Genomic DNA, 26,381 nt, shown 5'->3' on the forward strand with positions numbered 1-26,381 from the left:
TTTTGAATTTATCGAACAAATGGTTGTCACACCGAGATATGTTTGGCTTGTACTGTGGGTGTTGCCATACACCTTCCTCTTTTTTTTTTTTTTTTTTTTTTTTTTTTTACAGAGGTTTGTTTACGGACTAGTTTTCCCTGGATCGTGTCCGGTACCGAACAAATGTCGACACCCGTGGTCAACACAACGCTCTGGTTGCCGCCGCCGCTGGTAGATGGCAGTAGCTGTCCAGAGTTGTGTCTGCCGGTTGTCTGCTTGCCGCCGTCGCTCATAGATCCCCGCAACCGTTTCAGCCTCGGCAACCAGACAACTGGTTGCTGCTGTCGCTCATAGATGGTGGCAATGTTTCTTCGGAGGAAGAAGAACGGGAGCGGAACGAGCGGCGATGTGCGCAGCAGCGCGAATGGTTCCGCAACCGCCGCGAGGCTGCTATCGCCTAAAGTTCCACTGCGTCGAGTGCTTCAGTTTCCCTTGTGAAAGAAGAGCAGATCCCTCGCCTGGAAAATTACCGCCGAGAACAGAAGCTACAGCTCCGCTGCACTTCCTTCTTCATCAAAGTAAAAAAAAAAAAAAAAATAGATTTTTTTTTGTTTTTGTTTTTAATTTGTATAAAAATTGCAGTCCTGAGATTGTTTGACAAAACTGGAGGGAACTTTATTGTTCGATAGTAGTGATATGGTAAGTTACTCTGGAATTTGAGAGAAAGTGCTTACCCTGCTGATTCTATATTTCGTCAGAACGGGAGAAATTTGTGCCAACAATATGCCCAAACATTTCACTTTCTCAGTGATGAAACTAATAGCTCTGTTAGATCGGGGCCGGCCCTACACCATCAAGCGCCCTAGGCGAACTCCAGCCGTGGCGCCTCCCCCCTCCTTTAGGCTTAGGGTGACCACCCGTCCCGCGACTCGCGGGACTTTCCCGCATTGAGGGCTTGTGTCCCGCGTCCCGCAAGATAATCCAAAAATGTTCAAAATGTCCCGCATTTCACGCTGTCGTAAAATTCACAATTTATCTCATGGCGCTGCCGAACACAGGGGCGCGGGGAAGCGTGGAGGCCTCTGGCAATCGTGTAAATGCCGATGGTGCGCTAATTACTATCCTAGCATTGCGGGAAGCGACCGTCGTTGCCGTCGTTCTTACGGGAGATCGACGCGCATGTGCTGTGGTGCCCCTCCCCCTTGTGGAAAAGCACTGCAAGGGAAAATTGCTACCCAAAATGTGAAATATAAATTATTGCAATTATTTTCAAATTAAACGAACAGGCTGATGTGAACAATTTTTTAGTGAAAAGGTAGCGCCTGTCCTGTCGTCTTTGTGTCTTTATTGTCCTCGTTTTACATTATGGGGAAAACAGTTCAGAAAACACGGGCTACGAAGAGGAACAAACACGACAGGACATGTATAACGTCAACCAACTGGCCCAGTTCTCCACCTTATTACCGTCCTCGTTTTGTTCGCACTTTTATCCTTTTAATTCAGTGTGAGCCAACTAGCCCAAACCCAAGTTTTAATAAAAACATAAGGTTCTAAAATTGAGTAAGAGTATGTTGGTAAAAGTATATCGACAGAAAACAATAAGCGAAAAAAAGGTTTACTCTTTCTTCTTTACCTTTGATGCATTGAGCTTTGTTGCAATCAATTTTGATGTTTTAAACTTAGACACACTTGATAGCTTACTTGTCATTAAAATTAAAATGTATACATATATATATATATATATATATATATATGTACATCACTGGGCGTGAAAGTTATTTGAGCTTAATGGCCTCAATACAGTGTGCAGGTGTATAATATGCTTTCAGACACGTTTAGTGGTGTGCGTGGTCGTAATACATTTCCTCCAATGTATCTTTCTTAGATGCCGCCATTGTGAACCCCCCCCCCCCCCCCACCCCCACCCCCCCGGTCAGCGTGTCCCGCATTTGACTATGAGGAATGTGGTCACCCTATTTAGGCTTGGGCACGTTTTAAAAGCTTGCAATGTTTACATCGAATGATGTTATGGTAGGCTTGCGCAACATTTCAAAACATTCAGTGATCACTTTCAATAATGTCACGGTAGGCTGTGCAAAATTTTAAAACTTTGTATACCTTCGAATAACGTACTATTCGATTTGATCTCCGTATCGAACATTGACAGTGTCTGCGATATTTCTTTTTGCCCGTGGTCGGGCGGGTGAGCTTGCTCCGTTGAGTGCACTTCTCTGCGCGCCCCGATGTACACCGGAGAAGCGAGACCCGCAGATCGGCGGGGGGGGATTCCGGCGTTTGCAGCACATTTCAGCCGTTTCCACTCGACACCACCGCAGACGAATTTAGCGGTCTACACCCAACACCAAAGCGTTTAATGACAAAATATAGTTGAAAACGAACTGACCCGTCAGAAAACCGAGATTGTTTGTACCGCCCGAGCATCCATCCCTTCCTCGGCAGTAGCTGGAGCTGACGTCATAGCGCCCGCGTTGCAAACCCCTACAACGTTTTTGCCGCGTAATTCGCGTTCCGGGTAGCAATCTCCCGAGATTTCTCCGCCGTCTGAATGCCGCTTTACCTGCTGTAAAAAACGCCTAAAAAAAAAAAAAAAAAAAAAAAAAAAGGGGGGGGGGGGGGGGGCGGCAAGATTGACTCCGAAACCGAGGTGGTAGGGGCGTCCGGGGCGTCCAACTTAGGTAGCCGAAATCTTCGGCAAACGAACCAACCGCGAAGCTGAAGCAGGATGGAAGTTAATTGGCAGCCAGTATTGAATCCTCCAGCGAGACCGATACACTTCCTATATTGAAGACGTCCCTTCGCTTTGCTGCCGTTTTTGGCAAAGACATGTCCGAGGCTGACCGCGTCCGCCACGTCTTCATAGGCACCTCTGAACAGGCATTTCCTCCTCCATTATTCTTGACATAATGTTTGCATTGGTATGAATAAAAATGAATGTGCGCTCATGCTACAAAAGTTCCTTTTGCTGCTCCAAAATTGACTTTTGACTGCACCAAGAGCTGCTCCAAAATGACACAGACCAATTCACATCAAGGTCTCTTTAACCAAATGTTTCTGAAAATTCTAAGTGATAACCAGGGCGCTGATATCTAGTCACTGACAGAACGACAGAGCTCACACACACACATACGTGCGTGTGTGTGTGTGTGTGTGTGTGTGTCTGTGTCTGTGTGTGTTTCTAGTCACAACTGCATTCCAGACACCATATGTTGGCAAGAGGACAGGTCCAGTTGCCAAATAAACGCTCCAAATCCATTTCGCAGTGACAATAAAGAAATCAACGCTCAAATAGTCGCTGCGTCATTCTTCACAGAGGAACTTTTTGTCGCGATGGGTGCCCTTCAAACGTCCCACCGACGTTCTGCGCAATGCTCAGTTGGCAATCTCGGATCCAACAATAATACAAATATCTGCGAGTGTGGCTCCATGAGGGAAGGAAATATCTAGAGCAACATGAGGAGAATGTAATTAGAAAAGGAAAAGGAAATTAATCTATTATAAAGCTCAAGGCATTATGGAACAATAAATATGAAGTCACATCAGGGGTATATTGTAAAGGAGTGATATATGGTACCATCTCTTTGGGCAATGGGGTACTGTGCATGAAATCAGAGGTTCAATCAGGATTAGAGATTCGACAAAGAAGCGGAGGCAGATTGGCAGTGGGGAGCATGGAAAGACACCAAATGAGGGAGTATGGGGGGACATGGGCTGGTCATCTTTTGAGAGCAGGGAGGCAATTAGTAAGTTCAAATTTGAACAAAGGTTGACCGAAATGGATGATATGCGGTGGGCACAAAAGGTATTCAAGTATTTATACATGAAAAGTTTAAACACAAGATGGTCAAACCGAACCCGAAAGCTTACATTTTATATACACACTGGTGATGATCCTGAGCAAACTACTTCAGTGGAAAAGGTAGTAAAAAGGGGCAGACAGAAAAATGTGGGAGGTAAGGATGCAGGAAAAATCATCTCTAACAATGTGCAGGTCACAAAAAACTGGACATAAGAAAGGAAAATGTGTTTGACAAGTCACTGGGGAGTTCTTCACTGTTTGAAGGCGGGAACGGGAGTTCTGAGGACGAGGGCGTGTAGGGCTAAATTTCACAAAACAGACATTATGTGCTACCTGCCATGATGAGAGCGAGACACTAGAGCTCTTGGTTTTGAATTGGGCACAAGGCTTCGCCCTGCCCTCCCTAGAAAGGTAACATATTTGGCCGGGGCCCCGGGTTTTGCTGGCGACGATGGAAGGACGGAAGAGAAAAGGATTATATAATCACAAAGAGGGGATTAGCAAATTAGAGGAAATTATCTAAGGAAAATTGAATGGTGGACAACTAACTAGCACAGCTGGGGACAGGCGGGTCAGAGGAAAATTGGGACTTCCTTTTGCGTGGCTCCGGCCCAAAGTCTCAAACACAGGTCTCAAAAGTGTCCCCCAGGGGGTCCAGTGCTGGGGTAACGCCGACAAGGTTTGACCAGAGGAAAATTGGCGACTCCCTCGCTGGGAAAAAAAAAAGCGGGGGTGATGCTTTTAGTTTTTTTGCCCGATTCTCCAAATGTCATCCAGTGAAGATGCCAGACTGCCTGGCGATAGTTGGGGGAGAAAATTAGCTTAGAAGGGCAGAAGTAATCATATATTTGTCTTTTAAGACCTAGGCCAGGTGGCGCAAGCTACCGCCCATTACAAGAGTATATTTATTAACATCTATCCAGCATCCAGCTGGCAGCGCAGCGCCACCGCCACAGCGCGTCTCGCGGAGGCAGCGGAGGTCTTTGCGCATGCGCGAAACCCGTTATTGATCGGCGGGCGGGAGGCGAGAAGTGACGCTTTTTCTTGCTGCTCAGGAAACTTGGCGAGGTTCGAAGCGGGTACGATATAACGTTCGTTCGACGGGAAATACGACGACGAGAAACAACTTTCACCGTCGAAGATCTGACCAACCTGGACTAACAAGGCGACAAAAATGGCACTCAAAGGATGCTACGCTTGCCTCAAGTACACGGTCGTCATTTTGAACCTCCTGTTTTGGGTGAGTTTGACCCCCACCGCCACGGTTTTCGAGTCAATCTTGCCGCCGCCCCCCTCTTTCTTTTTTTTTAGGCGTTTGTCACACGGGTCACCAAGTTGGTCCTTCCGACAAACATGCGTTGGAAAGCTGTCATATAATCACGGGTCCTCTCTTCCATACTTTCTTTTTTGGAGTGAACTTTCTTGACTCTCGTCTTCATATCTTTCACGCAGCGTGAACAGTCGCCGTAGCCGCAGGGTGCTGTTGCTCCCGTTCGTTACGGGCCTCCGATCTGTCGGAGTGCGTCGATTGCGACGCTGTCACCAAACTTTCCGATTCAGCACGCGCTGCGCTTGTCGCAACGAGAGCCTGGACTGTATCGCACCACCCCGAGCCTTGCTAGAATCTCGGATCTGACGCACAGATCTCACTTTTGCGAGGTCGGAAGGCAGCGAGACAAAAATTAACGAGAGTTTGCGCGCTCGAACTGCGTGACATGAATGGGGCATCCGCACACGTCTGATGTAGCATCGTAGTTACAAACTTCTTAATTTTTGTGAACTACTTAACGTGGTAGCAAATGTATGTTCATAGTTTCGGTATAGTGTCTTCGATATTTGGCGCGAGCTTTTTTTGTGTTCCTTTGGGGGTAGGTCGGGCGTTTCGCTGGCGGATTCTCTCGCCCTAAACTTTCTCCGGCCTCCGACGGACGATGGATGCCCGAAATAGCAGTCCGCCGAGATCGCCTTGTTCCGTTCACCGCCCCCAAAACGTTCGTCGGCGATGTTTATATGCCTCGCAGCGGCGATTGCTCTGCAAACTTATTTTTTCCAAATTCTTTTTTTTTTTTTTTCTATATGATCAAGCATGACGAACATTCCACGAAGGATGCTTTCTTTCGCTGCAGCGGCAGAAAAGCTAAGGACCGCTCTCTCGTTGAAGTGACGTTCGATGCAAACCTGTTTTTGGTCGGGAGGGCTTTCAACCAAGCAACCACGCTGTCTTGCCCTTTGTTGGTGTCGTTAGAGCCTTCCGGTCGCATTATCCGATGGGCCATGCCTAAAAGTAAGGGGCGAGACTTTTTTTTTTTCTGAGTTTGGCATTTGTAAAGTGCGTAGCTCTGTTGTTTTCAAGATCCCAAGTACCGAGCTCCGTTATCTGTCGGATGCGCAGAGGTGGTGGCTCTTTGACGCAAACTCCACGTTTCGGAAATCCGTTATTTGTTGGATATTCTTCATGGCGCATTCAGTCGTGTGGCAGTAAAAATTCCTCTGCTTTTTACGGTTTTTTTTTTTTACTAGCCTATCTCTGACGGCGTGACGGAAGGAGTGCCAAGGACACATTCTTGTCTGCTCAAGTCATTGATCTTGCGTCATTTATGGGATGGCTCACGATCGCTGTGAAGTCATGGCACCTGACTAAGCGCCGTTATTTTGCTCAGCCGGATCTGTCGGCGCCAGTGGCGGATCCAGGGGGGGGGGAAGGGCGACAAGGGCGGCCCCCCCCCCCCCCCCCCCCACCTACCCCCAGACAAAAGACAAAGTCGACCCCCCCCCCCCCCCCCCCCCTCTTCTTGAAGGGAAATTTGACATGGGTGGACCCCCCGGTGCACACGAAAGAATGGGAGAACCTTACAAATCCCCCCCCCCCCCCCAAAACGAAGTTCTCGATCCGTTCCTGGTCGGCGCGTACCCACGTTTACCTGTCTGTACTTCTCTAAAATCGGTGCTGGCTTCGTACCTTCGCTGAGGTCTAAAATTATGTTAGCAGAGCGCAGTGTGCTGCATAAATCAAACGAGAACCGGAAAAAGAGTAAATTTAGATGCGATGTGTAAAAGCGTCTTAAGTACGCGTAAAATCTTGTTGTTTTAGGAATCGTACGTGAGGTAATCTCGAATTCGTGTCACGGTTACCCATTCATTACGTTTTTTTTTTTTTTTTTTTTATTATGTTGGGGATGTCACGTCTTTCTGACCTCTGGGCGTTCGTGCACGATTCGACATTGAAGCCGATTCCATAATCAAGCTGTCATGTTGCAGCATTGCGTTACACAGTCACGTAAAAGTCAAGGAAAAAAAAAAGAAGTCACGACGGTGGGCGTTTTAATCCGTAATAGTGCGTGCTAAAAAGGAATACTTAAAAATGTCAGTTCGAGCGATTATTGGTACCACGGAATACTGATGATGGTACCTAGTTTCCCTAGATGATGATGGGGATAAATATAGACTTGATTCAATGCGGAGTTTGTTATGATAAAGCAAAGACAAAAATTTTAGTTTCGCAATTTTTCGACGATTCTGGAGGGATGATGTATTGTTTGCCATCATTAATGAAGATGGGGAATCTAGCCGATTATACTTTCCATAAATGAAGCGAATAACCATCTCAAGCTGTGACGCGTCCTTTTTGGTATTCGGGTCCCATACTGTGCCAGCATATTCTAACTTCGGTCGGAACAAGGAGTTACATGCTTGTAATTGAACGGAAGGGGCAGCGCTTCTAAGTTTCCGACGTAACAAGTCCAATTTACGAGATGCGGAGGAGCATATGTTTTGAATGTGTTGTGACCAACGGAGATCGTGGGATATGGTTACGCCGAGATATTTGTATTCAGTCACATCAGATATTACATCATTGTTTAATTGATAAGTGAACTTCGGTGGCTTTACTTTTTTTGTTACACGTAAATGAAGTGTCTTCGTAAAATTCTGCTGGTATTTTCCATGCGCAGCACCGACTGCAGATAGAGGCGAGAGAAGAATTCGGTGATATTTGGTGGCCAACGATGGATATCCTTTTGAACAAAATACAATCATCGGCGAATAAACGAATATTTCCATCTGGGCTAACAACTGAGACGATGTCATTTATATACGTTAAAAACAACGACTGGCCGAGCACACTGCCCTGAGGAACACCCGAGGAAACACCCAGGATACCGGAAGCATGCCCACCAATGTCGACAAACTGACTGCGATCATACAAGTACGAACCTATCCAATTGACAATCTCGGACGGTATTCCAAGACACTCTAATTTATAAATAAGTTTGCCGTGTGGAACTTTATCTAAGGCCTTGCTAAAGTAAAAAAAAAAAAAAAAAAATATCGACCTGATTAGGTTTGTCTAAAGTAGCAGCAAAATCGTGAAGTCTGATGACAAGTTGCGTAATGGTAGATAAACCCCTTCAGAACCCGTGCTGACATGGTGTAAACAAGCTTCTCTCTTCTAAAAAAATCTCGGGCATAATTACTCACAATACGCTCCGTAAGTTTGCACGAAGTACTCGTAATAGAAATAGGACGATAATTACTGACTTCTGAACGATCACTCTTTTTATGAATGGGAACGACAGGTGCGGTTCGCCAGTCGCTAGGTAACACACAAGAACTAAAGGCAGCGCGAAAAAATAGCAGTAAGAAAACGTGCAAGCGATTCTGCATATCTACGCAGGAAGGTGTTTGGGATCTTATCAAGCCCCCAACTAGACTTAGTTTTCAAGTTTTAGTATCGTACCAAACACACCGCGAAACGAGATAAACTGGGGGTTCAGTGGGGTATTAGTAGCAACGGGGCTGTACGTATCGAAATCAGGAAACATAAATTGGAAATATAAATTGAACTCTTCAGGCAATTTGTTCTTTTATCAGTGATGGCCACGTCGTTAACCTTTATCTGGTCGACAGACTTTGTATTCTCTGAAAGATAATTCCAAACATTTTGCAGGATCATGTTTCAAGCAAGAAGTTAAGGAGTGCACGAACAATATTTATCTGTAGCTTCCTTGACCTGCCTAGTCATTTCATCCTGTAAACCTTCTACGTTTCCAGTCTTTTTAGACTTAGGCTAGGTGGCGCAAGCTACCGCCCGTTACAAAGGGTATAGCCATTAACATCCATCCATCCAAAAAGCTCTTTTGATCCGACAGGAAAGGTGAACTATTTCTCGGTTTATCCAAGGCTTCTTACGTCCCGTGCATTTACGCCGATCCGGTATGAAGCTTTCTAAACAATAGTTACTTACACATATAAACAAATTTCTCCCTCAGCATTTAGTCACATTGTCTTCATTCAATAAAGTCGCTGAAACAAAAATCAAGATAATCCAATACACTTTCGTCATTGGACCTTGAAAAATCCTTCACAGTTAAAGTAACCCTTTTCCTTTGCGAGTACCGGCTCAGATGACAATAAGAAAAAGCACTGATTTGTGATCCGACTCACTCTCCTCGAGATTTATGGTATAATCAACAAAAGCGCGACTGACAAAGATAAGGTCCAAAATTGAGCGACTGGAACCACTCTCCCGTGTAAAATCTTGAATAACTTGGGTTAGACCACATGCGAGCATCATGTCGAAGACAATGTCATCACCAGGAGAGCTGGATAATCGCAGCCAGTCAATAAGGGGGAGATTAAAATCGCCAACAAGAATATTTTGTTCGCCTCTGTATTTTAACAGGTCATCGTATAGCCGATTTAAGTAGTCTGGACTTGCGGAAGGGGACCTATATACAGCGCAGAGTATAATTTTATGACCCCGAACATTAAGACGAAATGTTAGACTTTCTTGATCACTAACTTGATCTAATACTATAACAAGAATAGACGGCTTTAGTATTTAGTACAACCGCTACACCGCCCCCTCGAGAGGGACGGTCCCTGCGAAACACTTGATGGGATTCCGGAAAGATTTCAGCACCAGACACAGAGTCAGTACGCCATGTTTGAGTAATCCCAGTGACACGGGGGTCATAATTAAGAAGAATGGGTTCAAACCACTCTGCTTTATTAACTATACTTCGTGCATTCATGTTCAGGAGACAAAATTGGTTAGAAACAGATAATGGTTCTCGTCATTCATCAACAGGAGTTTCTTTGGTAATGGCAACCTTTACTCGTGCATTTGTAGATTCATCCCGAGCAAATAAGTCGTTGCCGATTCGTAGTTTGTCATTTTGCATTCACCATGCACCGCCTCTGGCTCGATTCAACATACCCACGATCGTGCCTCTCTGCCCGTTTTTGGTTTCTGGATCGTCATATCAGCGTTCGATTGCTAACGAGCGCGCACTCGTCGCCTTTCACCGTGCTTGTGCTGCACCCTCGAAGCTCCCAAGGCGCCGAAGCAACGCAACACGCGACGTCTCAAACTTTCGGACGGTGTTGCCCCAATTTTTGTCCCTTGTCTCGAGGTTTCTTTTCCACTCTGATCGTTCACCAGGTTGCCCGCGCACTGACCCTGATATCAGTAATACTGCACGATGCACGTTACAGAACGCCGAGTCAGTTAATTTGAAGTATACAGACTGACTACTGGCCCTCATGTACAACAGATTCGATATAGTTTTGAACGCACAAGCACCGAACAATTCGAAGTGGCCCAGGTGACTCTGGGACTTTCCTTCCACTCTGCTGTCGTCATCAAACCACGGAGGTTCTGTTGCGGATAGTTTCACGCGCGCCACCTCGGTCTACTGGCTCGTATTATACCACGAATCACTTGAGCCGCGGCGAGGGGGCGACGGAGTTTGGAAACCCGCCGTCCCCTCGGTGAATGGTTGATGAACTTTGACAATTAAATACGGGCGATCTACTTGGGTTACGTCAATACTCTTTTTTATGTCTATGGAAAGCCCGAAACAGGCTCTGTATATATATATATTATAAAATCACTCAGCTGTATGAAATTCTCTTCGGGGTACGTTTACGTTGATGTTACGCTGAAACCAAAAAGGGCCGATTTTGAGGTCGATTTTCTAAAAAAATACCATTTTTTATATTTTTTATTTCTTGTTACAATGTAGATATGATAGTCGAAGCGCAAGTCGAGAAAGTGTGCATTTTCTTTGTATGTTCTATATTTAAGCCTCAATATCGAAAAAAAAGACGTCCTCGTTTTGCAAGACCCAAGTCAGATATATAGCGGCCCGTGCGTCTCAATGAATTCTGAAAAAAGTTTTCTTGAATTTTTGTATGAGGTTTGTAATCAATTATAAACGCAATTTGTGGTATTGAATTGTTATTTATGTTTTGATAAGAGCGGGAAACCACGAGCAGCATATCTAATCAAATCGGCAGGCCTAACAGACCTTCAATATCAAAGAGGCACAGACGTTGTATTGTTTCGATTTATAAAACTTTCACTGTAAACTAGCATGGCTAGCTATTAGCTGTCATGTTACTAAGACATGGAAAGTCAGCTCATCATCGATATATTATATACAATTCATTCCGAAATTAAACGCTATGGTTTGTTCACCGCACATCGCACAGATCACCAGGGAATGGCCTTTCATTTCCGTAATACACAAAAGTGAAGACACAGAGACGGTCCGAAACACACGGAGAGATTGTCACGGAGAGGGGTAGGGAATAAAAATAAATAAATAAGAATTACGGCGTCTTCTGCTCGAAATTGTCTTTATAGCAGTGTAACTTTCAGTGTGTACCTTTAATAAACAGTTGTTCAGTTGAGATGCTCCAATCTGGTTCTACAACAGGTTCTGTCAATGGTCAGACGCGAAAGAAACTGTCTACACGGCGCGCGTATTCATTGAGCTCTAAACCAGGATATGTTCAACCGCACGTCGTTGCATGGAATAGCTAGGATTGCTAATATTGTTCGTCGTAAATACGTTACTTTTTTTTCCCCACGTGGCTGTGAAGAATAACACAGATTGGAACATGGGACCGACTTTAAAGTTTATTGACATTTTTATCATTTAATCGGTGTCACAAACCCCTCAATTGAACACAACATTTGCGTGCTAGGTGATTTTTTGTTTTGTTTTTGTTTTTGTTAAATGTTGTTTAGATATTCTACACGATATACAAAGAAAACCGAATAAAAGTTTTGGGACACTAGAAGAGGCTTATTACCGCTCCTTAGCATACGTTTCCTTTTTTGTTCTTTTTTTGTCCTAAGTCTCGGGTTTTACAATGTTAAACTATACTGTATTCACTTTTTAATTTTATTTATCTTTTTTTTTTTGGGGGGGGGGGGGGGGGGGCAAGAAAGAAACATTGCGCTGTTAATATTTTTTCTTACTACTAGTTATTGAATGTATGTGCTTCTGTTATAAACTTTTTTTTTTTAAATGTATACTGCGAACACGTACTTTGCATGCAAAGCTTCACGCCCAGCTGAGCATTCCGCGTATCTTTTTTTAATCTGTATTTTAATTTTCTTCCTTACGATAGTTGCTAAACGAGTTGGGTCGTTGCGTCGTCGTCCGGCATTCCTGGCTAAATTGATCGCTCCGCCGTCTCGACGCTACGCTTCCGTTCCCCGCCTTCTTCGACGGTAGCTTCAGCGCTGCTTTTCTTCTCATTTTCCTTTCTTCTCTCCAGAACCAATCTGTCACTCGGGTGCACCCCGGAACGGGTTTTGCCCCGTGTCGCGTTCTTGTTGGCAGAGTTTCCCGATGATTGGTGTTGTCCGTTGACGTCTCGACAAGCGACGGCTGCCCCCGATCTCTCCTGGTAGCCGCCTTCTTCCGCGTACCATGGAGCCGAACGTCGCATCAAAACCTTGGGTCGCTTCGTCGTTATCTTCGCTGCAGCGTGTAGGATGTGGCGTCGCTCATCCGTCGATGCCTCAGGCTTTGGGTTTTGTTTTGCCCATGTTGTTGTGTTTCGGAGATGAAACAAAAAGTGGCTTCCTTGGGTACGCCTCAATGGGTGACCTGTCTCTTAGTTGTAGATGAGAAATTTGGGCAGTGCGGTACAACCACTAACCTGGTGTCTTTAACGTGCACCACGCAGTAGTGATTACACGAACGCGTGCCGGTACGAAACTCGTCCAGATTTAAACGGGCAGGGACCGAACCTAGGAGGAGGTTGTGCAGCGCAGACTTTCGCTCCACGTCCTCTGAGCTGAGACGCGTTAGCCCTAGGGAGCCTTCAAAGCGCACATAAAGGTAGGAGAAGCTCCTCCCATAAGCGGTGATGCGCCCGTTCCAAATCTCTCCGCAGTCGAAAGAAGAGTTCACTGGAAACGCTCCTTGTTCCGCTTCAGTGGATTCCAACTTGTCTCCGATCCCACTTTTCTAGAAAGCGACCTTTGTATTCATTGAAGGGGGAACCGAGCCCCTGAAAGCAGCCTTTGTATCCATCGGAGGGGGGAAGCTAATCCCCGAAAGTCGTATTTGTTTCCGTCGGTGGGGTAAAACTCTTAATCTCCCTCTCGTGGCTTCCACAATGCTAAGTCAAAGTCGAAAGATAAAGCAAATATGTAAAGAAAGGCAAGACCCTCCTCGCGCGTTGGCCGCGACGTCACGGAAACGGTGGGACGCTATTGGATGCGGAGGTGGCGGAGGTGGCGGAGGGATATCTGATTCCCTTTGAGGGGCATTTGCCGCTACCTTCTTAACCTGTAACTGACTATAGTTAGCCCCATTCGGCCACCGATTCCCGCTTTTGTGGCGGAGACTTGGTTTCAGGCGCCCTATTCAAGTAGGTCCTAATTCGGGAATTTCTGGAAGGAAACTCGGGGAAACAAAGGACACCGTTAGGAGGGGCCGACACTTCTACGTACGAACTTGTGGGAAAGGGGGGGGGGGGGAAGGGGAGGAGGTTGGTTGGAAGGGAAGATAAGCTGCACTGCACCAAAACGACGTTTTGGGGAGCTTATTTAGGTCACCGTGGTTTCAGTGGACCCAACAGGATCTAGCTTTGTTCCTCCAAGGAAAGTCTTCGCGCTCGCTCGTGCCACGCCCACACAGAAATTGGGTTATGGTGGATTTGTCGTACGGAGCTTATCCGGTTCAGGAGGTTCTCGGTTGAAAATGTATGAGCACGTGCTCAAACGAGCGCGGGTACTCCCTCGACCGAGGAAGCTGGCTCCATTGAGCTGCAGTGACCTAGATTGGGCTCCCCCAAAATGCCTTTTTCTTCGTGGGTCATCTTTTTTTGGCCCCCATTCCTAATGCGCAGATTGTTTCTTACTGGGAATCCTCGAATCTCGTTTTTGCGCCAAGTGGGCGCAAGGTATTTCGAAAATCCGTCAATGCTTTGCGACTGCTAATCTGGAATCTTGAACGTACATCACGCAGCGGTGACTACACCACTGTGCAGTGTTGCCAGATGGTCCCAACAAAAAACCGCCAAACGGCTGGGAGGTATTAGCCCCGAGAGCGAACACAAGCGTCGCTGCGGTCGCCGCGCCCTGATTGGGTGAGGTGTACCGTGACGTCAGGCCGAGTACCCCGCTCCGCGATCTCGGATCGGGTCGCTTCCCAGCACCAGTTTCCTGGTTTGGCGTTGTGTGCCGCAAGTTCTTCGAGGAGCCGGACTTCGTTTATCCGGTGTACAAGACGTTGAGTTAGGCCGATATTAACGTGCTTCCGTACATTTTATAAGCCTGCTTGTCCCTTTTACCTTTAAAATTGGGTTACAAATCCCGAAAACTATCGGCGGAGGCACTTACGCCGATGAACCTCCCCGTCCGTCCACCCGACGCAAGGCAATCTTGAGAGGGGTCGGTGAAGCGGTGACGCAAGTGTTTCAGACGCTGGAATTCTGTTCCTTGCATGTTCATGATTTAGGACGATATTACATCCCGCTTTCAAGGCATCTGAAGCGCCCTTTATATCATGGGCCTTTCGGTGGTCGGCAAATTAGCCCGCGACCCCGACTCTGCGCTGCCACTCTGCATGCGCTGGTTTGCAGATGTTTTAAAGGCCCTGCGTCTGATGATCTTTGAAGTGCTCATGAAACAGGGTTGTTTTACATAAATGTAGCTTCTTCCTGAATTAATTATATAGTTTATACGCTTATGCAGGCATATTTCTTAGAGGATTCACAATTACTGGAAATTAGTTTGTATGGTAGCAGCAAAAACGGCCGAATTTCCCCAGTTGCCTCTATGATATGCAGTAAACTGCCCAAAATATGCACAGCAATAGTGCCGTAATTTGGAATGTTTATACTTTTTCCTGACATTCTTTATTCCAGCCTTTGGTATTCGGAAAATACACCGTTAAGTCTGAATTGTCATTTCCATTTAAGAGTCACTGCCGCAGGTCCCCAAAAGCTTCCTCAGCCTCCAAACTCCCTGCAACTGGACTCTCTGACAACAGAGGAAAACAGGAGTAAAAGCAAGCATTCGAACGTCTGTCCAGTCATAGATGCAGCACTGGTAGCAGAAAATTTGGAACCTGTGAAAGGCGACAGTCTGCGTGAGAAAAGCTTCTGGTACTTTAGCTTCAGGACAATTGGATTTAAGTAAAATCTAAATTTTAGGGCTTAATGGACTAATAACGAGCTAGACACCTTAACTTACGTTTGTTATATATTACTTGAGGATTGATATAAACAAGTCCACAGATACCACCCGTGTAGTCCATTGAAATACTATCCGAATCCAGCGAAGGTCAAGTGCGAGCAATGTATATAATAAATGTTCCTTTTTTTTTTTTTTTTTACTTTGCCCCTGCACTTGGGCTGTCTTACTTGTGATTCTCTCCCCATGGCCGAGACTGTATTTAGCACGTTGCTCGAGCAGCATGCAGCTTTTCTGCTTCGGCGATCTTGTTTAAAGACAGAGATACAAAAAAAAAAAAAATAGTATACGTAACCTGCCAATTCATTCGGACCATCAGCAGCGTTTATTGTGCGAGATGTAAATCTGTAGTGATGCCCCTGCAATTGTGGCCATATTTCTTTATTTTCACATACCAGCTGTGGTTCATGCGTTGCCTGGCCTGTCAGCCATGCTTAAAATGTTCGTTGAACTTTCGCCTGTAGCTACAGGCCATACCTCAATAAAGGCGTATATAAAAATTTACACTTCCTACGAAAAGCAGGCCAAAAAAAATTAAATAGAAACGAGCGCGCCGACAGTTAGCGTCGTCACAGCGTCCACAGGGCGAGCGGACCGAGTCGGGGAAAAATTCTCTCCTCGCCGTGACGTCACCCCGGTTCGCCGTAAGGGGGCGCCAGGCGAACTTCTCGGGGCTAATAGCCCAAATATAGCCAAAGCCATAAAATAAATATAGCCCAAAATAGCCAAAACTAAAAACCACGATTTTTGTGCCTTTTATTGACAATTTTTCATACGCGCAAAAAACAACACGTTAAATTCTCTTTTTCAACCCTCAGATGCGCCACTTTTTGTGTACATTAGGTCCCCTGATATATATATAAAAAAAAAAAAAAGCTTAAAGGGGCCCTGCAATCATATTTAAGCGTCCACCTTTTTTGAGGTTTCCACGTCTCCTGGGGTTCGGGCAAGCCAGCGGGCACGGAGAGAGTAACTAAATATCAGTGCGTCATATTTTAACCGGACGACGCGGAGGGCGACCCGCCTCGCCGAAAGCGCGCAAAATGTGACGTCTTTGGTCCTGGGCTTACTACTGGTCAGAGCCGCTCAAAGCTTCTTTTTAGTCGAAATACAAAATATAAGTGGCGCGAACCGTTTCAATTTTTTAGAAAAGTAGTTTTTGTTCAGTATCTTAGATCAAAAAAGAAACGAATGCATGTTCATAAAGTACGGAAACAAGAAATGACCCGCCGATATACCCGCCACCAAGCGGTGGAAAAAGCGGCGCATACTATTAGCCCCGAGAGCGAACACAAGCGTCACTGCGGTCGCCGCGCCCTGATTGGGTGAGGTGTACCGTGACGTCAGGGCGAGTACCCCGCTCCGCGATCTCGCATCGGGTCGCTTCCCAGCGCCGGTTTCCTGGTTTGGCGTTGTGTGCCGCAAGCTCTTCGAGGAGCCGGACTTCGTTTACCCGGTGTACAAGACGTTGAGTTAGGCCGATATTAACGTGCTTCCGTACATCTTATAAGCCTGCTTGTCCCTTTTACCTTTAAAATTGGGTTACAAATCCCGAAAACTATCGGCGGAGGCAATTGACCTTTTTCAGAGATCGCTGGGCGCATGCGCCGACCCTGAGAGAGAGGGAGGAAAGGGAAAGGCGCCATTTTTGGTGGCTCTCTCGTCCGCTCGGTCGTACAGACAGTGCTGGTTCGGCTTGACTCCTCCGCTATTCTCGCGGCTTGGCTTCATAGTCGTCGCGCGTCACCACCGCGCAGCTGTAGGTTGCACAAATAAAAGCAAAAATGGTTTAAATGGAAGCCTTTATGGAGTTTCAGCAGCCTTTGCGGGTGGTGCACAAAAAGACTCGATGTCAATCACCCCGCCATTTTGCCCTGGTTTCAAAAGCCTAGGACGCCAATCGCCCGTGTCAGCCGGCTGGATCATCAATGTGACGGCGCTTCATTCTGATTTTAACTAAAATACAGTAAATCGGAACATGATGGTAAGCCGGAAAGGGGTAGGAAAACGAAAACGCAAAAGGAGACAGAAAAAGAACAGGTAACGCCTTTTGAGACGATGCCTGTTCTCTTTTTGCGTTGTCCTTTTCCTACACCAGTCTCAGGTTTAATGCTTAAAATTGAGCTTGTTGGTGAATAGATACGAATACATGAAAGGATAAAAGATCAAGGACACAGGACTTCTTAAAAGAAGTCCTGTTTCCGTCCCTGTCCTCAATGCATATTCGTATATCAAGTTTACCACCATGTTCAACTTACACCAGCTCGCCTACACTCTCGATTATTTTCCCGTTAATAGTAAATGTGCACGCGAGGTTGTGTGACGAAATCACGCCATACACGGTACTCAAGTAAAGAATAACACGCTAAAGCTTTCCGTCCTTCAGGCGTGCGTCTTGCCATGCATGTGAAAAGAGAAGAAAAAACAGATAAAAATATCAGTCGCTGGCAAAACATTTAAAGCGTGCGAAATGAATTTAAGCTTCACGGAGACAGAACTCTGATGGAATGCCTTGGCAACCAACCGTGAACTCCTTTGTTTGCTGGGCTCACTTTGTCGAAGGTTCGTAAACGTTCTGAATTTAAAGAGAGATTGTTTCTAACGTACCTTTCCTTACTTTTTGTTGGTGCAGGCGAGCCTTCGCGATATCAAGACCGCCCGTATTTCACACCGCCCTAAATTCCCGAATACGGTGATGCTCGTGCGTTCGCGCGGTACACAGGACGGCTAAGTGACGGACGCAATAAGCTAGAATAACTTAAGCGATCAAGGGGAGAAAAATCAACTGTTTGTAGTGGCCGGGCGTTATAAACGGGGCTCACGAGCTCCGCACAGGGTAGATGGTTGGGTCGGTATCGAAACTGGTTACCAATACTTTCCTTACATAACAATCTGCGACTCTGCCTTGAGAGCGGACCCCTCTTTTAGCAGCCAATTGCAAGACGCGATACCGAAGTGACGATTAAGTGGCTCCGAGTCGATGGTAGAAACTGACGCAGCGTCGGATGTCTATGCACCCTTGAAGGTATAAAAACGAACGAGGTCCTCTGTATCGTAGACAGTAGCTTTTGTTAATCCTCCAGGTCGTCCTCAGCAATTTCGAAGAAAATATGCACGCCAAACTAAGACAGAAATACACGTTCAGAATGGGGAAAGACGGAACAACGCCACCAGAGAAGACACGTAAACACATGGACCGGGAGGCACGCCAGGCCTGGTGCGGACGACGGAGAGACGGTGCAAGAGCCACCAAAAGTGTTTCGAGCGATACCCGCGAGGGCGCGCCACGATCGTGGCCGAACTATGAAAAAGGTCAATTACGCCGATGAACCTCCCCGTCCGTCCACACGACGCAAGGCAATCTTGAGAGGGGTCGGTGAAGCGGTGACGCAAGTGTTTCAGACGCTGGAATTCTGTTCCTTGCATGTTCATGATTTTGGACGATATTACATCCCGCTTTCAAGGCATCTGAAGCGGCCTTTATATCATGAGCCTTTCGGTGGTCGGCAAATTAGCTCGCGACCCCGACTCTGCGCTTCCACTCTGCATGCGCTGGTTTGCAGATGTTTTAAAGGCCCTGCGTCTGATGATCTTTGAAGTGCTCATGAAACAGGGTTGTTTTACATAAATGTAGCTTCTTCCTGAATTAATTATATAGTTTATACGCTTATGCAGGCATATTTCTTAGAGGATTCACAATTACTGGAAATTAGTTTGTATGGTAGCAGCAAAAACGGCCGAATTTCCCCCAGTTGGCTCTATGATATGCAGTAAACTGCCCAAAATATGCACAGCAATAGTGCCGTAATTTGGGATGTTTATACTTTTTCCTGACATTCTTTATTCCAGCCTTTGGTATTCGGAAAATGCACCGTTTAGTCTGAATTGTCATTTCCATTTAAGAGTCACTGCCGCAGGTCCCCAAAAGCTTCCTCAGCCTCCAAACTCCCTGCAACTGGACTCTCTGACAACAGAGGAAAACAGGAGTAAAAGCAAGCATTCGAACGTCTGTCCAGTGGTAGATGCAGCACTAGTAGCAGAAAATGTGGAACCTGTGAAGGGCGACAGTCTGCGTGAGAAAAGCTTCTGGTACTTTAGCTTCAGGACAATTGGATTTAAGTAAAATCTAAATTTTAGGGCTTAATGGACTAATAACGAGCTAGACACCCTAACTTATGTTTGTTATATATTACTTGAAAATTGATATAAACAAGTCCACAGATACCATCCGTGTAGTTCATTGAAATACTATCCGAATCCAGCAAAGGTCAAGTGCGAGCAATGTATATAATAAATGTTCCTTGTGTGTTTTTTTACTTTGCCCCTGCACTTGGGCTGTCTTACTTGTGATTCTCTCCCCATGGCCGAGACTGTATTTAGCACGTTGCTCGATCAGCATGCAGGTTTTCTGCTTCGGCGATCTTGTTTAAAGACAGAGATACAAAAAAAAAAAAAAATAGTATACATAACCTGCCAATTCATTCGGACCATCAGCAGCGTTTATTGTGCGAGATGTAAATCTGTAGTGATGCCCCTGCAATTGTGGCCATATTTCTTTATTTTCACATACCAGCTGTGGTTCATGCGTTGCCTGGCCTGTCAGCCATGCTTAAAATGCTCGTTGAAGTTTCGCCTGTAGCTACAGGCAATACCTCAATAAAGGAGTCGGTTACAAGTCAAGAAGGTAGGAGAAGCTCCTCCCACAAGTGTGATGCGCCCGTTTCAAATCTCTCCGCAGTCGAAAGAAGAGTTCACTGGAAACGCTCCTTGTTCCGCTTCAATGGATTCCCACTTGTCTCCGATCCCGCTTTTTAAGAAAGCGACCTTTGTATTCATCGGAGAGGGAACCGAGCCCCTGAAAGCAGCCTTTGTATCCATCGGGGGGGAAGCTAATCCCCGAAAGTTGTATTTGTTTCCGTCGGTGGGGGAGAACTCTAATCTCCCTCTCGTGGCTTCCACAATGCTAATTCAAAGTCGAAAGATAAAGCAAATATCTACAGAAAGGCAAGACCCTCCTCGCGCGTTGTCCGCGACGTCACGAAAACGGTGGGACGCTATTGGATGCAAAGGTGGCCGAGGGATATCTGATTCCCTTTGAGGGGCATTTGCCGCTACCTTCTTAACCTGTAACTGACTATAGAAAGGAATAGTGGGATCAGGCGCCGACACGGAAAGGTCCCGGATGTACGCGGCGGCGCTGCGGTCGTATACCGGCTCGAGGATCCGACCGGTTCCAAGCGTTCCCAAGGCTCTCGGCGCGGGCTTGGCTGGCGATTTAGCCCATTGGCGCAATGGCAGCGCTAAGTGGCTCCCGTTTTGAACTGATCTTTACCCCGTGTTTGCTTTCGTTTGTGGCCAATGAAGTATCATGCCGAATCAGTATTTAATCGCGCGGCAAATGCAATGAGAGCCGCTCTGGCTGCCCGCTGCATACAGCCTATCCAGAACACGCTTCAATGGCGCCCTCTCGCGCCGTCGACTCGGAGTGCGGCAGCCGTGAGCGCTCGATGAGCTCACTACTTCTCCTCTAGTTCACGGCCACTCTCAAACAACCAAGGACGTCATGAGGGAGGTTATTTTTTGCTTGTTTTTGTAATTTTAATTTGCCTATAACTTTTAAAATAAAGGGAATTTCGAGAAAAGAAAAGTTTCACTAAGTTACTACGTTCAGTGCGCTCAGGTTCGGTGCAAATTAAAAATCAGTAAAAAAGTCATTGCAGGGCCCCTTTAAGAAGGATGAAAATTTGTGAAACAATTACCCATCCTTCGTAGGTTTTCAGAAATAGAAAACATACATGGACAGCTGTATTGTGAAGCCCGGGGCCGGGAGATATAATCATACAGTAAAAGAACAGAATGTAGAAGCAGAACACTCAGAACTGGGAGCTTTAAACTAGCACCCCTTATATCTAAGGTTCTTACCAATAACCCACCCGTCTATTTTTCTTTTCGTAGAATGTGAGCGTCCCCCGTTCCGGTTAAAGCTATTTTTGATTGTGTTTCTTTTCTTAAAGTTGGCGATGCCTAAGAATTTTCGCAAAGGGCACCAAAGCTGCGTTTGGAGAGTCCAGTTTACGTCCGGGTAGAAGACGCGCTACCGGACCTTTAAAAACAGTGCAATTTGTTTGTTTGATTTGCTTCACTGCGCTGTGGGGAGACCGCTTGAACTCTGCTAGCACTGCTTCTCTGCGCATTGTGAAAACCCCGAAGTTTGTACAAGTTTGAAGCCATTCTCCTTCCTTTCTCTCCTCTCGAATAGCCAAAAAAGAAAAATTTTTTTTTCGAAACTGACTAGAAGGTCGAAAATTAACTAGTCGAACCTCAAAGTTCGACGTCGAACCTGAGGTTCGACAAGAGTTCGCTGCGCCCTTAGAAATAGCCCAAAAATAGCCACATAGCCAAAGGCGAAATTTTGACGCCAACTAGAAAAAAATGTAGCCCAATTTGGCTATATATAGCCCAATCTGGCAACACTGCCACTGTGTGGTTGGCGCTCGTCCGCATCGAAACGGAGAGGGCCGGGGAACGTAGAACCGTCGTAAAACGGTCTACTACAATTCCCTAGTAGGGAATTGTAGTAGACCGTTTTCGCAGCCCGCTAAGCACCCGGATAGCGCTCCGTAATCCGCCTCAAGACCTTGAACTATGCAGACAAGGCTGGCGGCGCGCATGCGCAGCTGCGGCGTTTTCTTCGGGGATGACGCAGCGGAGGAGAAAAACGATCTACTACAACTCCCTATTCTGACGGTTGCGCGCACGCTCACATGTAGTACGAACTTGGCCATTTTGTTCCTCGTACTACCCGGCGAGCTTTCGCTCCATGTGCTCCGAGCTGAGCAGCGGTGTTGCTTCACGCGAGACGCGCTTTGCTGACAACCTAAGCTCACCGCGCGGTGCAGGCAACGTGCTCGTTGAACCAGTCCTACGCCTATCTTTCCCTATATATATATATATATATATATATATAGGGAACTGTCGCAAAGTGCTCGTTTTATGTGCCGGAAAGTGTGTAAAATATATCAAAAATTGGAAGAATAAAAAAAAAAAAAAAAAAAAAAAACGCGGACGATTTGGGTTTTTGGGGTGGGGACGCCGGAAGTATTAGCGAGGGATGGAGCGATTTTACCATTTTACGCGCTCGTGTGTGTGTGTGTGTGTGGGGGGGGGGGGGGGGGGGGGGGGGGGGGGGCTACCGACTTTTTGTCAGCGACTACCGACCGAGCGCTGCAGGGATTGAAGCGCTCGAAGGATATCTCCCGCGCGCGTCGGCGACACGGGCTCTGAAAGATGACTTCGGCCTGGGGAACTCCCTGCTTCCACCTTCTCGTTTTCTTGCCGCGTTTTTTCTTTAATGGTTTTCTGAGTGTTTCCGGCACGGTTGAGTCTTTGGCCCGTATTTCAGAAGCTGTCTTGGCAAACTCCCATAACCTTTTTTTCTTTTTTGTTTGTTTGTTTCGTCGGTTTGGGGAGTGCTGTGTTTTCCGACGCATAACATGCCTGTGTCGAGTTGACTAAAAAACCGAAACAAGCAATTTATTTCATTTTTTTGCTGGTTGGTTGAAGATACGTGTGTGGGCGGTATGGCTTAGGAAGAGTTCTTTTCTTGCTGGAATGCTCTTGCAAATGATATTGTAGAGCAGCGCATTCGCCTATGCATATAATCTTTGCGTTCGAAACGGGTACATTTTGGTAAAATAACTGATGTCACATGCAAGTTTTCACCGCGAGGAGCCATACCCTTTCTTTTGGCGGCCCTTGAGGTGAACAGCTCAAAGGCTGCAGTTCACCTCAAAAATGGCACTGTTGTAGCATGTTATTTGTCTCTCGAGTGCGCGAACACAGAAGAATGTTTCCTGAGCACTGGCTACCACAGGAAAAACAAACACAAAAGGCGTTTCATGGCCGCTCAATTTTTTTTTCTTTTTTTTTTTTCTTTGAGGCACACTTGTATTCGCGAGGGTGCGGACAACCCGGTGGCAGTACACGCACTCGTGTCGTTTGGTTTCGAGGAAGTTGAGCAACCTCTGACGTGTCCCGGTTTTTACGGTTTTTTTAAGAGTGTCTCGGGTTCGCGGCGACGAGTGTTTGGCCAAGGCTGTGTAGGCGAAACGGACGCAGTTGAGAATCCACGCTTGCCCTGTCTTCGAGTGGTTGCTTTTTGCTCGTTTAATGTTTCCTTTCGCGTTTCCTGTGGCCTTACCTTCCTTTGCACTTTGTCAGACGCGTTGACGGCTCGAGAGTCCTTGGCACGCCGAGGTGTATAGTTTGTTCTTTCGGTGGAACAGCAGTGTCGAGTGACGGACCCCTGGAATTACCTTGACCCGCCGCATTTCTTTCAACTGCACCAGCGTTAAATCATTTATTGAAGCAGCCTTCTTAAAGGGGTACTCCACCGATTTTTTGAGCTACCTCAAATAACTATATTTTCTGACTCCCCGGCCTTTACTCTCTCCGGTATGCTATTTAGAATCGCGAAATTCATAATAGTTATTGCGAAATCGGCAAATGAAAATGATGCAAAAACCAACATTCAAATATACGCGCGCTTTTCAGGGCCGTGACGTCAGTGGCAGGCAGGCTTGCCAGTCGAGCAAGCAGCCAGAAAATAGAATATGCCAATCATTTGTTCCGTGCTGGAGCGCGGGTACTGCAGCGAGCTTCCCAAGCATTCATTTGGCACCATGAAACTGCTTCGAATCAGTTTAAAACAAAATCTACAGCCCAAAGAGTGAACCCCTGCTTTCCACTGACGTCACTTTTTCATTGTTGCCAGTAGTGACTTCGAGCTTGAAAAACACGGTGAGGACCAAAACTGTAAATTCAATAACTTCGCGAAAAAACAATATTTTGACCTAATATTTGGGATACTATTTTCGCGATGTTTGTTGGTTAGTTTAGCAAAATTTCAAGCGAATCGGAGACAATGAAAAAATCGGTGAAGTAGCCCTTTAAGGAGATTTTGACAGTCTGGCAACCACAGCAGCGCAGTCTGACAACCGGGGGATGACTACTTCTGTGCGCTATTTTGTGGCTCTAACTCATAGCAATTCTATGCGATTTCACAATAATAAACAACACAGAGACGTAACGCCGACTCGCGTTATCGCCAAACCCGCTGATTCTAGCGGACAACAAGCTCCGCCCATTGACCAAATGATCGGCGCCACCTGACGAAAAAATACGGGACTTAAACAAACTAGGGGAAGAAAAAAAAAAGAAGAAAAAGGTAAGCCGCGATGGGCACAAAATGTACCTTGGGGAGGTCACTGCAGCCAGCAGAATCTTCCAGTTTCTTTTGTTGAGAGACTGCCCGCGCTCTGTTGAGCACGTGCTCAGATACTTTCATACCAGAACCTTCTGAATCGGCGATTTCTGGAAGTGGCGCGCGTATGCACCAGTTCAAATTTCTTTTCCCTTCTGCTAAATGAAGCGGGAAAACGTTCCCGCGTGACCAGTAACGTGTGACGTGTCCCTTATTGGTGCACAATTGCGCACACATTCGAAACTCCCGCTAAAGCTAGCGGGGAAATGCGCGGACGGGTCGACAGTGGAGACGGACATATTTCTGGGACATTAAAGGGGTACTCCGCCGATTTCTTCATGGTCCCCGATTTGCTTGAAATTTTGCTAAACTCGCCAAACAACATCGCCAAAATAGTATCCCAAATATTAGGTCAAAATATTTTTTTTTCACGAAGTTATTGAATTTACAATTTTGGTCCTCACCGTGTTTTTCAAACTGAAAGTCTCTACTGGCAACAATGAAAAAGTGACGTCATTGGAAGTGCAGGGGTTCACTCTTTGGACTGTAGAATTTGTTCCCAACTGATTCGAAGCAGTTTCATGGTGTCAAATGAATGCCTTGGAAGCTCGCTCCAGTCCCCGCGCTCCAGCACGGAACAAATAATTGGCATATTCTATTTTTTAGACTGCTCGCCCGACTGGCAAGCTGAACTTCCACTGACGTCACGGCCCTGAAAAGGGCGGGTATATTTGAATGTCTGTTTTTGCATCATTTTCATTTGCCGATTTCGCAATAACTATCATGAATTTCACGATATTAAATAGCATTCCAGAAAGGGTAAAGGCCTGGGAGTCAGAAAATATAGTTAGAAAATATAGGGTGCATAAGCATCTGCGCGTCCTTTGCCCACGGGAGCCGCGTTGTTCGTTGCGCTTGCGCGACAACCGGTTTCTCTCTAAGGATCCGAGCCTTTGCGCATGCGCGGACCTCCTGGACGTGACGTCACAGACAGCTGGGCTCACGATGTCCCTGGCTGCTGTTGTCTTTTCTCTTCACCCGAACGGATGGAGCGGTCATCCGAGCATGGCTCTCGCGGGTCTTGCGCCTCGGGCAGGCCGCCGTCGCCGGTCGGGGTGAACGATCCCTTCCCCCCGGTGAGGCTGTGTGGCTGGCGACCAACGGGTTGTCGCGGTTCGTTTCTGCGGAACCTCCGCGGGGCGTCTATTGGGGGCGGGCCTAGGGGTTGTCGCGAACCTGTCGAAATTCGAAATCGACCAGGTTCGACTGCTTCGTACTCAAAGTTCGACGAGAGTTCGATACGAGTTCCACTCTTAGGCGCGTGCGAGGAGCGGTGCACCACTTTGACAAATGAACTAAGCAGGTGTAGTGTAGATGTTTGATTTTGTTTTGTCCGAACGTTCAGAATGAATGCCCGCTCACACAGTATTGTTAGCTTACCTTGCGGGAGCTTACGTCTGCTTACATCGAGAGCCAGACGGAACGACAATAGTCGTTTTCACCTCATTAAAAAAAAAAAAAAGTTTTGCGCATTGTTTTAACGGCGAGCGAAGTAGGTCTTGCAAGATTTGGTTGTCAGAGGAGGAAGCTGTGGTTTTTGGGCGTTTTAAAGGTGCGCTTCTTGATAAGATAACGCGTACGTAATATAAAAGGCACCTACATAAATCTTAATTGTCTACGTAAAACGGGGAAATTAGTAATACTTCGCAAAAAGCCGGTCTTTTTTTTTTTATTACGGTTTTTAAGGTGAACGCAATACTCGCGTTATTTATTTTTTTTTTCCGTAATTTTTCTTTTAGTTTTTAGTGCTCCTCCGCGAG

General features: G+C 46.4%; 1 protein-coding gene across 1 annotated transcript in view; it reads left to right on the top strand.

The window, feature by feature from the left end:
* Positions 1–4,748: 4,748 nt before the first annotated feature.
* LOC8052110 (CD9 antigen) overlaps positions 4,749–26,381 on the top strand; it is a 73,539-nt gene continuing 51,906 nt past the window's right edge. Inside the window, exon 1 of the mRNA XM_029973610.3 lies at positions 4,749–5,036. Coding sequence (XP_029829470.1) covers positions 4,971–5,036 — 66 coding nt within the window. The 5' untranslated portion in view covers positions 4,749–4,970. The remainder of the gene's footprint in view (positions 5,037–26,381) is intronic.

Source organism: Ixodes scapularis, unplaced genomic scaffold (genome assembly GCF_016920785.2).
Source record: "Ixodes scapularis isolate PalLabHiFi unplaced genomic scaffold, ASM1692078v2 PGA_scaffold7__128_contigs__length_106722199, whole genome shotgun sequence".
NCBI classification, from domain to species: Eukaryota; Metazoa; Arthropoda; class Arachnida; order Ixodida; family Ixodidae; genus Ixodes; species Ixodes scapularis.